Source organism: Diabrotica undecimpunctata, chromosome 3, assembly GCF_040954645.1.
Source record: "Diabrotica undecimpunctata isolate CICGRU chromosome 3, icDiaUnde3, whole genome shotgun sequence".
NCBI lineage: Eukaryota > Metazoa > Arthropoda > Insecta > Coleoptera > Chrysomelidae > Diabrotica > Diabrotica undecimpunctata.
Window position 1 is genome coordinate 38,474,554 of NC_092805.1, and position 13,446 is coordinate 38,487,999.

At 33.7% G+C, this 13,446-nt stretch overlaps 1 protein-coding gene across 1 annotated transcript in view; it reads left to right on the forward strand.

Annotated features, from left to right (window-relative positions):
* The first annotated feature begins 7,074 nt into the window (after positions 1–7,074).
* Positions 7,075–13,446, forward strand: part of Aldh-III (Aldehyde dehydrogenase type III) — a 67,170-nt gene continuing 60,798 nt past the window's right edge. Inside the window, exon 1 of the mRNA XM_072525761.1 lies at positions 7,075–7,643. Within this exon, the coding sequence (XP_072381862.1) occupies positions 7,262–7,643 (382 nt within the window). The 5' untranslated portion in view covers positions 7,075–7,261. The remainder of the gene's footprint in view (positions 7,644–13,446) is intronic.

Here is a 13,446-nt window from a genome sequence, read left to right on the forward strand (position 1 = left end):
TTTCTACACCAGTCATAATCCATTGGATTTCTAGGAGATACGAAATAGGAGGAAAATTTACAGCACTTTTTTTAGTGCCTATTTCGTAAACTCAGTCATATAATATATATTTTTATAATATTTCAAACTACGGAAAGTTACTCCTAGATAATATTAGTTTAGTTTTTTTCTTAAATTAGAATTCAAACTACTTTAGTATAAATTTTATTAAGTAAAAACCAATTGGGGGTCCGAATTTGCCGCCTTTTCTCTATGGGATCCCCATTCTTTTAAGTATTTTCCACATTTTGTGCCAATTTACGCAGTCGAATGGTTTATAATAGTCTACGAAAGATTGATAAGTTTAAATTTAAAGAAATTTAAAGAAATTTAGGGTAGCAAAAACACATGATACTACGAAGTATAGTCGAGGTAATATATATTTTGGAATGCTTAAAATCGGGGGAAATGTGATCCCATCTCATTTTATACTTTTTACAACCGACTGGATGCATGTTCGTAGCGTTTTAGTTGGAAAGCAGTTTGTATAGTAGAGTATAGGGTGTTTTTTGCCAAAAACTTAATTATTTGGAATAGTGATATGACTTCCATGAGACAATGTGGTTGAAAATATTGCGTACGATAACAACACTGATATTGTAGAAAGTGCCAGTGTCAGTGCCAGTGCCAGTGCCGGTGCGAATGTAATTCCTGAAAAAAAAATATTCGTAAAAAAGATTTAAATGTATTTAAATGCTGAAACCCAGCAAGTATATTTTAATGTATATAAAAATCTTAATTCGGCTTTAGTAAAAAACTGTTGGTACCAGCAACTTTTAATTTAACAGAAATTGCACTTTCAACAGTGGGATAGAAAATAGTTAAAAATAGATGCTATCATCGCAAGAAGCGATGTGACTACAAATTTTTAAGATATACAGATACTTCACTTATAAACTTACTGAAAACCACAATATACCACAATATACGATTGTTAAAGAAGCAATGAAATACCTACAATTAAGAAGAATTGGAAACAACCAGTCAGAACATCAACCGCTATGATAAGACTCTTCAAAATTTTATAAAGAAAATGAGCTTTAAATTTAAAACAATAAACAAACGTCAAGTAGTTATGGAAATTCAAAAATAGTTAACAGACGTAATATACAAGGTGTAACAAAAAGATGGGTCATAAATTAAATCGCGTATTATGCGACCAAAAATAGTTCGATTGAACCTAACTGTCCTTAGTACAAATGTGCACATGAAAAAAGTTACAGCCCTTTGACATTAGAAAATGAAAATCAATTTTTTCCAATATATCGAAAACTGTTAAAGATTTTATATTGAAAATGGACATGTGGCTTTATTATGGCAGGAATATCTTAAAAAACCTAACAAATGAATCGAGCGCGGGAGAGATCGACCCGTCAAACAAACGAATTAGAGGCGAACTACTCCAGAATATTCTAGTGCATAATATCTTTTGTATATAAGCAGACCTTTTATGAGTTAAGTTAATTGATAAGATATAATCGTGCTGTAAACTTATAAATAAATATATTTATATAAATTCGAACCGATCATTTTATTGTTTCTCGCTACAGTGGTGTCAGGTGTGGGGTTTAAAAATAAATTTAGCAGTGACTTTTGAAAAAGACTTTTGAACTTTTGGAAAGTATTGTTCGTCGGGAACAATACTTCTGTCAGATGTTCTGTTAAAGATCATTACCGAACTACCGCATAGTTCATTAGTGATCTTTATGAAAAGAAAACATTTGTAAAATACGTGTGTGCCTGACCAAAGATGCTGCTAGTACAACTTTCAGTAAAATAGTTGCGTGAGCAACTAGAAGAACGCGATGAAGACTGTAGCGGGTCCAAAAAGATACTCCAAGAGCGACTGAAGAATGTTCTTAACAAGAATGGAGATGACCCAGAGACATTCCAGTTTCACTCAGCAGAAGAAACAGTTTCAACAAAAATAAATGAGAAATTTGAAAATGTCTCGCAATTGATTGAAGAAACTTCTAGAAAAAATGATAATAAATTTAAAAACGTCTCGCAAATGATTGAAGCAACTTAGCAATAGAAGAAAAGATCAAACAATTAGAGACCATGATAACTAAGACGAAAGTACTAACATCAGTTAATGCGGTAGTTTTAGATCCGGTAGTGAAAGAAGAATCACCTAGAGACGAAACAACACATTATATGAGATTCAAATTGCTACCATTTGATGAAAAGTCTTCTGGGTCCATATACCTTAGACAATTTGAAGCTATTGCTACAGCCAATCATTGGACAGAACAAGAAAAAGCTGTTTCCTTGACTTCTGCTTTACGAGGTGATGCTGCGGATATCATAAGATCGATTCCTAAGGGTTAAGAAAAATGTTACCAGACCTTGTTCACTCGACTACACAATCTTTACGGAGATGCCCATCTATAACAAGTCTACAAAGTACAAATAAGAAGTAGAATTCAACGAGCAAGTGAGAGTTTGTAAGAATTTGAAGCAGATGTTGCTCGTATAGCGCTGTTGGCTTATCCAGAGGCACCAGACAACATATTGTAAGAAATTGCTGTAGATACTTTCATCAACGGGTTGAGAGACAGTGAACTACAGAAAGCTTTACGACTAGCAAGACCGAAAGTTTTATATGAAGCGCTCGCCATTGCCTTGGAACACGAGACAGCTAGTCGAGCTATCGAGTACGAACATCTGAAGAGAGCGACGAACAAAACGATAAACGTCTGGAGGAAATCGTACGCAAAGTAGTTCTTAACACGATGCTGAAGAGACGCGAAACCAGATGTTGGAATGGTGATGACGTAGGTCACATTCGCCGTAAATTGCAAGAAAATAATACAACAGTCAGAAAGCTAGAACAGATCGAACACAGGGCTGGAAAAAGTCATTCAAATGCTGATGCTCAGTCAAAACGGCCATACAGTGCAAATTGTAACCACTGTCTTAACTTAGAAGAACGACTTTGCCCCGTGAGACGAACCACCGTCAATAATGATCAATGGCAGCCTCAACAGCTACAAGACGCTCAAGCAGATGATCCATGTATAAAAAGAGTATTGGATTGGATGCGTCGAAGTGAAAGACATTCTTGGCAAGACATAAGTGCATGTAGTCCAGAAGCCAAGTGTTACTGGAGCCAATGGAATTACCTAGTGCTAAAAGATGATCTTCTGTACAGAACCTTTGAGAACAATGATGGTACAGAATCTAAGCTTTAGTTGATTGAACCTAAAAGTAAAGTGTCAGAAGTATTGCGTCAGTTCCATGACGGTGCATCAGGTGGACACTTTGGTATTACGAAGACTCTGCAAAAGGTTCGAGAACGGTTCTATTGGATGTAAGAAGATGGTGCCGGAAATGGGAACTATGTGCAACTAGTAATGGTCCAATTGGTAAAAAGAGGGCACCCATGCAACAGTACAATGTTGGTAGTCCTATGAAAAGAGTAGCAATCGACATTGCAGGTCCACTTCCAGAGAAGAATGATGGAAATAAACATATCCTGGTGGCCATGGATTATTTTACAAAATGGACTGAGGCCTATGAGATACCAAATCAAGAAGCTGCTACCGTTGCAGAGGTACTTGTTAGAGATTTCTTTAGCCTATTTGGTGTTCCCTTGGAGATCCACTCCGACCAAGGGCGAAAGTTCGCGTCAACCCTTTTCCAAAACGTTTGTAAATTGATTGGTATCAATACGACCAGAACGACACCTCTGCATCCTCAAGCAGATGGAATGGTCGAGAGGATGAACCGAACAATGGGTAAACACCTGTCCAAAGTTGTATCAGAACATCAAAGAGATTGGGACCAGCACATTCATTTATTCCTAATGGCCTACCGCTCGGTCGTGAATGAAACTACCGACCAGACTCCAACCTACCTGATGTTTGAACAACATTCATGAACTTGCCCGAAAACACATCGAGTTAGCCAGAGACAGAATGAAAGATCAATATGATTCTCGATGCAAGAATGAAAGCTATGAAGTAGGTGATCTTGTTTGGCTTTATAATCCACAACGTCGTCGTGGCTTGTCTCCTAAACTGCAAAGATAATGAGAAGGTCCGTATGAAATTAAAAAGAGAATAAATGACGTAATATACCGAATTAAGAAGTTGCCGAAAGGTAAACCAAATGTAGTTCACATAAATCGTCTTGCACCTTATGCTGGCTCAAATGAAACAGAAGAAGCACGAACCCTTCAACATGAGATCAAAGATGACCGCCGACCAAGCTTTAATGAATTTATGTCAAATTATGCAGAGAGAAAGCGTGCTAGATTCGGCATGACCACAGAAGTTCAGCAGGATCTTTTTAATGTTTCGCATAACGTCCCTCTAGCCCACTGTGCTGCCCAAGATCTTGAGACGAGTAAAGGAATCTCATCCGTATTTTATAAGAAGTTCGGTCGTTTGAACGAGTTAAAAAATCAGCAGCCTAAAGTTGGAAAAGTACGGAGATTAGAAGATGGTCCTCGATCTTTGCTGTATATGGTGACCAGGAAGTCAAAGCCCGAAGACAGGGCAAGCTACGAGGATATATGGCGTGCTCTAACTAATTTGAAGAAAGTCGTGTGCAATTATGACATCAAGAACTTGGTCTTACCCAAGATAGGCCATGCACTGAAAAATCTGGATTGGAGGATTGTCAGAAGCATGCTTGAAGTAATCTGTCGAGAAACCGGCGTATGAATTACTTAATACGTAATAATCCGATCCGAATACTGATCCCAAACTTGGAGCCAAATAGTGTAGTAGTGCTTGACAACACTTCATACCGTTCCTGACAGCTCACTAAGATACCAAATACCAAAGCTGAACTGCAAAGCCTTTTAATGAAAAATGATTTGTAGGTATTTCTAAGATTTTTATAAAACAAAACAATTGATTTAAGTTCTACACATGGAGCAATTTAACAAATTATACGTTGTAGACAGTATTACCGAAAAAGCATGAACACAATATATTGAGACTCTCCCTGTTTTTGTGTTTTCAATCCTATAGAGTTAATTTGGGGACAATTAAAACCAAGTATAACGCGTGCAAATACATTTCCTAAATTTGATAAGAAGGTAATTGAGGTAATTAAATAAAAGCATCTAATATTACCACAGAAGAATGCCAGAAAAGAATCGCCGAATTGATCAAAGTTGAAGAATCCTATAAGAAGATTGGACATTTACACATTAATGGTAGAAATAAATTTATTATTGAATTAAATAATAATGATGCGGAAAATACGGAAGAAGAAGATAATGAATTAAGTATATAAATATTTTAACATATTCCTTGTTAATTGTTGTATTGTGCAATCTCCTATTAAAAAAGTGGTTATATTTGTAGGTTATCCATTTTTGAAAAAATTTTTGAAATGTATAGGTACTTAAGTTAATTATAGATTTAACTCTTTTTTTGATAAAGTTCTTTTAGTATCAGTATCTACATTAGTTATCAATGCAAGCTTGCGGTAAGAGAGAGGGTCCTTGTAAGGTGTCAACCGCCGTACCTACTATATATTAAGCCAGAACTACCTATCTCAACCTAGGAATCTCTTCATATATTGTGTTGTGCCAATAACTTTGACTCCATCTTCTCTCGTGCCTTTTTATTACTTCTGAGAATATTTGGTTCTTTCTCCCAATCTGAGATTTCTTCAGTTTCATCCTGCGGCTTGATATTCAAGTTAGACTTTCACAGTAGCTTTTCGTACAAAATTTGTTTAATTTATTAATGTTTTGTATTTTAAGAACGATTTCCGAAGTGGAAAACGAAACGTCAAATAAACCTAATTTTAAAAGAAAATTGTGGCTTATTCCCAACAAAAATAGTTAACTTTTATTCTTCGCCGATTAGAAATATTGATGTTATTAATAATTCGAATACCTGGCGAACTTTGCCTAACAATATTTCAAATTCATGGTAAAACCCCATGAAGTCCAAAGTGTGTAAAGAAACACCCCAAAACTAAAAACGTTTTACTTGTGACAAACGGGATATGTATTTGAAATTAAATCCATTTGAACTGCAAATATGCCCCCCTGCAAATATGGACTCCTTTTTGGATCCGCCCTGTGATATATATTTTTCTGCATTACACAAAATAGAATTCGCAGAAAATTCTCATTGCGGCTCAAAAATGGCACACAAATTGTATGTTAGCCTACAAAAATTAAAGGATCTCCAAAAGAACTGCCTATGCTTAAAATTGGATAGGGCATATTAAGAAGTTGGAAATTTATAAAGTCTATTGTATTTATATAACCCTTATTACTACATGCGTGATTTTTGGTTGCAAAATGGGTTGCATGATGGGTTTATTTATGGTTTATTTAATTTTCTGATTTAATACATATTATGCATGGAATATTGGCGCCACGAAGTATGCAACTTCTGCAAGGATGTGGCTACTAATACAATATTAATCAGAAATCTTTGCCAGAATAAATTTGGTTCTATCAACAATCGTTTTAAGTATGGTTAATATCGTATAAGGTTGATATATTGTAGCAGTCAAAAATTATATGGTATTGTTTTCTTATAATTTTTATAATAATAATAATGTTATTTTAACACAAAATATTCTTATAATAGCTACATTGTTCTGTTGTACACATACAGAAGTAACTTGCATTTTATAACTAAAAGTATCACAAAATATGAAAAGAAAAGTGTAAACACACTTACTGGGAAGTTCATGTGTACCTAACAGGTATACTTTGCTTTTCTAAACCTGTTGTGTAATACGCTATTTCTTCTGTTTTTATATCAAGTTTGTTGTTGGTAAAAGCGTATTTTCTTCAATTATTTTTATTCTTCAGCTCTTTTGAATATTCTATTATTAATATTTTAATTATTATGTGTTTTATTCGTTTTATACTTTGTTGGATGCTATAAACAATTTGGGTTTATATTTTTAAGACTTCGAAAAGATATTTATTTTTTTTATTTTAAATACTTAAAACCGTACCGCGTATGCTTAAGAACTTCCTATTTGGTTTGAACTTCACAATGTCCTTGCTGTCATAACAAGGTATGATCAAATGATGACAATGATTTTTTTCATATGTTCTGTGTCAAGCTAGAGATTGTTTTTTACTTTTTTGTTTTGATTGGTAAACTGGTTAACCACAATAAGCGGCTAATGATCTCAGCATATTCATCACAGTTAATTAAGCAAACGAAGTAAAGAAGTGCATGTGTAGTGTTTCCTAAAGAAAATTGAATATTCAAAAAACTACTTCAGGATGTCTCAAAAAGTCGAACATGTTGTTAATTCTCTCAGGAATACTTTTGAAACCGGAAAAACAAAATCTGTTAACTTCCGAATAAAACAGTTGAAAAACCTTGTAAAAATGCTCGATGAAAATACACAAGCTATCGCTGATGCCTTAGGTCAAGATCTCAGAAAAAGTAAAATCGAATCTATTTTAATGGAAGTTGATGTTATCAAGAACGAGATTAAATACATATTGATGCATATCCATGACTGGACAAAAGCTGAGAAACCGTCCAAAAGTTTAGCTAATGCATTGGATTCCCTTTATATTTTGCATGACCCTTATGGAGTTGTCCTCATCTTAGGTGCTTGGAATTATCCTCTGCAGCTTTCCCTTTCACCAGTAGCAGGTATTTTTTATTTATTAACTATTCTTAATTTAGATTATATCACTTGATTGTTATTTTGTTTGCCTTGCACCTTATCCTTTATTAGATTTGTCAGTCTCAGTATTCTTATCAAACTCCCACATTGGTAATAGGAGTATGAGGAAGGCTATAATCAGAAACACTTTTTAGAACACTGTTTTTAGTAATTCTTATCTAAATGTATGTGCCTTATCTATTTCGATTTTTTATGTTATGTTCATTTGAAGATATTCATTTTCAATTTTGGACATGTTTCATCTAAACCATTTAATTCCTGCATTTAAGTGTTTTATTTTTTCAACATTTATTATTATAAAATACTGAATTAGAATAAAATATTTAGGTATGCGTAACAGGTAATGTTTAACAGGTACAATTGCTCATTGTCAATATAAGAAAGATTATAAACTATATACTTAGGATGTGTCATGATGAGCTTACACTATCTATATATCCGAAATCTATTCTATCTATATATTTAAAAATTTGTTTACCATCTAGTAGAGATTGGTAACTTTCATCCGTTAAAGCATCAATATGCATACGCAATAAAGCATATATTTTTTAAATCTATGAAATAGTCTGAATAGAAAAAAGAGGCTTCCAACCATATTCTTCATCGTGTTAGAATGGGACTGGTGGAAGTGGAATGTTTGTAAGCATTTTTTTATAAAGTTTATACAATATTTTTAAATTTTGTCCTGCCTTGACCCTGTATGGTGCAGCATCGGAAAAAAAGCAATAATTTATGGCTAGGAACAGCTGCAGGAAAAAAAAATTTTGATATTTCTTCTTGTACAAAACACGATATTGTTGCAGAATTGGTTTTTTCTAATTGCTTGTATGAAATTTAATAGAATTTGATAGTTAGAACACCAATCATTAAATGAGTGATATATCTTTCTGACGAATCAGTGATTTCGTCAACACACACGTAGAAGTAATTGTCACTAATATTAGTTTTTATATTATCTATTATTGACGAATACAACGAGTTGGCATGGATTCTCTTTAGAGTCCTTTCACTTGGAATATTCAATTTACAATAATTTTTTAAAAAAGAAGTTAAGTTTTCATTGGATAATTTGGAAAGCAGTATATTTGAAGTAACTGAGTAGCAGTCACTGACATTTCAGCAATAGTTAAAATATTTATTTTATAATAAAATATACATCAATAGGTATTGGTATTATATTAAAATTTAATTATATTGTTTCCGTTTTATTAACATTAATCTATGCAATCATTAAAATATTTTTAATAACATATCAAATACCTATAGAAAACTAAGAAAAGTAATGCACAGAAGCCGCCAACACTCTAGTGTCTAATGATGAGTCTTATCAAAACATAAGCGCATCTTCAGTTAATCAAAATGTCAATGTAAATTCCAAAGAACAAAATAAAGAGAATACGGAATCAATGAAAACATCTGAAACGGTAGCCCAAGAAACTCAAACGGTTTCCATTAAACGACAAACGTTAGAGTGTACACCGCCGCATGAAGACCTCCAAAAACAACCCACATTTCAAAAACCCAAACCTAAGAAAATAAAACCGGAAAAATCCATTCACCATGAAATGCAACCATTACAACAAATGTTTGAAGACATAAAAACAATTTTACACTCAACTATAACCAGACTTTAAATTTCTTTGAATCAGCCCCACACAACGCAGACATATTGGATCTTCTTAAAACCTATACAGACAATGTACCAGGTTTTCTTAAAGATCTGGACACTATGTACTTTTAAAGCTCAAAAAAGTTGAAAAAAAAATTACAAACATTAAAAGAAAACTACAGCATTAACTCTATCAATTCAGAACATCTGCAACAATGGACAGCAAACTCTCATCCTCTCAAAAAACCTTAAGAACTTAACATTCAGATCTATTATACAATGGAACCTTAACGGGCACCACACCCGTTGCAAAATGTTACAAAAGCTAATTGCTCAACAAACGCCATCAGTTACTTGCCTTCAAGAAACTCATTTCAAAGATTCTTACCATGTTAGGTTAAAAGGTTTTAAACGCTTTTATAAAAACAGGACCAATAGAGATAAAGCAAGTGGTGGAGGAGCAATATATATATATATATATATATATATATATATATATATATATATATATATATATATATATATATATATATATATATATATATATATATATATATATATATATATATATATACAGGGATGAGCGCCTTAAGAACCGGCAAAATAACACAAAAGATAGAAAACATAATACGTTGTGAAATAAAAAGAGATGAAAGTAGTAGAGGTGATGAGAAATTATCGACATAAACCTATAATTTACTTTACACTACATTAGATCTATCGAAAGTTTCCCACCTTCAGACGTTAGCTTATGAGCTGGTTGACTTCAGTCATAGTAATACGTATCACGTAATGTAAGTAAAGACAGTTTAAGTGTATTTTTTTATCCAAAATTAAAGTATTGATCAATAATAAACTGTGATTTGAGACGTCACATATACTCTTCTCAATACAGAATTATGATAGCTTGTTATTCTGTATTCGTCAACACAGAATTAATTATCAAATTACTACTAATTAAACTGTTTACTTACATTTGCTTTATTGCCTTCAATCAGTTTTTACTTTATGCGAAATTTAAAAAATGTTAATGTTCGACGTCATACTTGTAATATTATGACTGAAGTCAACTAGCTGATAAGCTAACGTCTAAAGGTGGGAAACTATCGATAGTCCTAGTGTAATGTAATGTAAATTAGAGGTTTCTATCGATAATTTCCCACCTCTACTAGTTACATCTCTTTTTATTTCACAACGTATTATGTTTTCTATCTTTTGCGTTATTTTGCCGGTTCTTAAGGCACTCATCACTATATATATATATATATCAACAAAATGTGCGAAGCAGAACTAATACCTTTAAATACATCCTTAGAAGCTGTTGCAATCACATATCACTATCAATTAATAGTGATATAAAAATCTCAATATGAAACATTTATATTCCACTGAGTGAAAATTTTTAAACTGCCGTCATTGAGGAACTACTTCAGCAGATCCCCGTATACTCTTAGGAGATTTTAATAGTCAAAGCCCTTACTGGGGATCCAAATTTCGATCATTAAAAGGATTAGTGCTAGAACGATTACTTGACAGTAACAATATAAACATCTTGAATACAGGGGAACCCATAAAATTTAATATACAAACAGGAGCATCCTCAGTTATCGACCTGAGCATGTGAGATCCAATCCTACAAACATCTTTAAATTGGGATGTATATCCCTACTTATACGGTAGTGATCACTTTCCTCTTCTTATAACCCGTCCTTTTAAAACCGCCTTAACTACTCCTCTCTCAAAATGGAAATTAGACCAGGCAAATTGGACACTCTTCTCAGACCAAGTAGACCAAAAACTCCCATATCTCCCTGACCCTAGTACGCCAAATATATCTTCAACTTATCTACCATTCTCTGAGGTACTATTAGACGCAGGGCACAAATCAGTCGGAAAAACCAAAACTCTAGAAACTCACACGCCAGTACCGTGGTGGAATAGCAAATGTGAAGCCATCAAAAAATACAAGCGAACTTTTAACAAATTCAGACGATGTCCTACTACACAAAATCAAATAGAATATAAAAAACTAAGAGCTGAATCTCGATATCAGTTTAAGCAAACCAAAAAACAAAACTGAAAATCTTTCGTGGCATCCATCAACAATTCTACTCCCCTGTCTGTATTATGGGGAAAAATTCAACTATCTGGAAAACAGCAAAACGCCCAAATTAGTTTCTTAAAACATAATGATCTATTAATTACCTCAACAGAATAAATCACAGAAATTTTTGCAGACCATTACGAACAAAATTCCAGCACTAACAACTACTGTCTAAATTTTCTTCAATTTAAATTTAGAAATGACAAGAAGGAGATAATGATCACAGAGAATACGGATGACTACATGAACTCTCCAATTTAACTAGAAGAACTGGGCGATGCATTGTTTGGCATAAAAAACTCTTCTCCGGGTCCAGATGATATACCAATAATTTTTTTCCAAAAACTAAGCACAAACGCTAGAACATACCTTTTTAATGTTTTGAACCAAATGTGAATACAGCACTACTTTCCAAAGTCTTGGTCAGAATCATATTATCCCAATCCCTAAACCTCAAAAATCGAAAACAGATCATCAGTCCTATAGACCAATATCCCTAACCTCGTCAACCTGTAAGCTATTCGAAAAGATTATAAACCGTCGTCTTACATGGTTTCTGGAAGATAAAAAATTACCAATCCCGGAGCAAAACGGCTTTCGTCAAAATAGATCAACGACGGATAACCTAGTTGATCTTGAATCCGAAGATCACGAAGCACTCATTAACAAACAACACTGTCTAGCTATTTTCTGCGATATAACACAGGCCTACGAATGCACATGAAGATATGGTATAATAAAAAAGCTTCACTACTGGGGTATTAATGGACAATTTCTAAAATTTATTCAAAATTTTATTTATTCAAAATTTTCTTCAACTCAGAACATTTAAGGTACGAGCAAATGGAACACTATTATCACCTCGAATCCAGGAAAACGGAGTCCCCCAAGGATCGGTCTTAAGTGTAACTTTATTTCTTGTTGCAATTAACGATATCTTGGAACAATGTCAACAAACAGTTAAAGGAAGACTACGCAGACGATCTGATTCTCTTACATTAAATAATCTACAGAAACGGTCTGACAGAACAGCACTCAGCTTCTCTAACGAAAAACCAAAATGCTTGCTCTTTTCAAAAAAGCGAAAAGAGGATAATCCAATTTTAACAGTAAGAATCTGATCTTTGTAAAGGAAATAAAATTCCTTGGTCTTACATTTGACAAAACATTGGTTTGGAAAACTCACATTAAAATTTAAATGGTACTTGCCTGCAAAGCATTAATATTTTGAAGACACTGTCGAATATAATCTGGGGCAGCGATACGGCAATTCTACTACGAATCTTTTCATCCTTAGTTCAATCAAAAATTGATTACGGCTCAGTGGTATATAACTCAGCCAAGAAATTTGTCCTTAAAGAAATAGATGTAATTCAAAATACTGCTACTACTGGGGACTGCGAGTCGCTTTGGGTGCCTTTCGAACAAGACCCATACTAAGTATATGCAGTGAGTCAGAGCAAACCCCTCTAGAATTTAGAAGAGATTTTTTAATTGGGTAAAAAGTTTGCTGTAAAGTTCTATCCTCTCCAAATAACCCAGTCTACCATAACGTTCATAACAATCGTTTCGGCCACTACTTCTCATCTCACCTTCAATGTAATCTTCCTTTCTATGAACAAATTAACCGATTACATCATAAATATAGCGTAATATTCCCAATAATATACCACCCTTCTGAAAACCCTCCTCCTAAATGGATTGTAAATAAACCAGCAGTGATCACTGATCTATCAAAATTTAATAAACATGAATTCCTACCAGCGATATTAATAAACCACTTCAAAGATATTATGGATAGATTTAGCGACTACCGACAGATCTATACAGATGCATCAAAAACAACGGACGGAGTGGGGGCAGCCATTGTCTGTATACTCATAATGCTAAATTTAAGTTGCATAACAACTGGATTATCTCCAATGCAGAACTATACGCAATCCTTGAAGCTCTAAAATTTACTAACAAAACGGACCAGAGAAATTACACAATCATAACTGACTCAATTAATGCCCTTTGTGACATCCAAAACATATACTCCAGCAACTCTACTCAT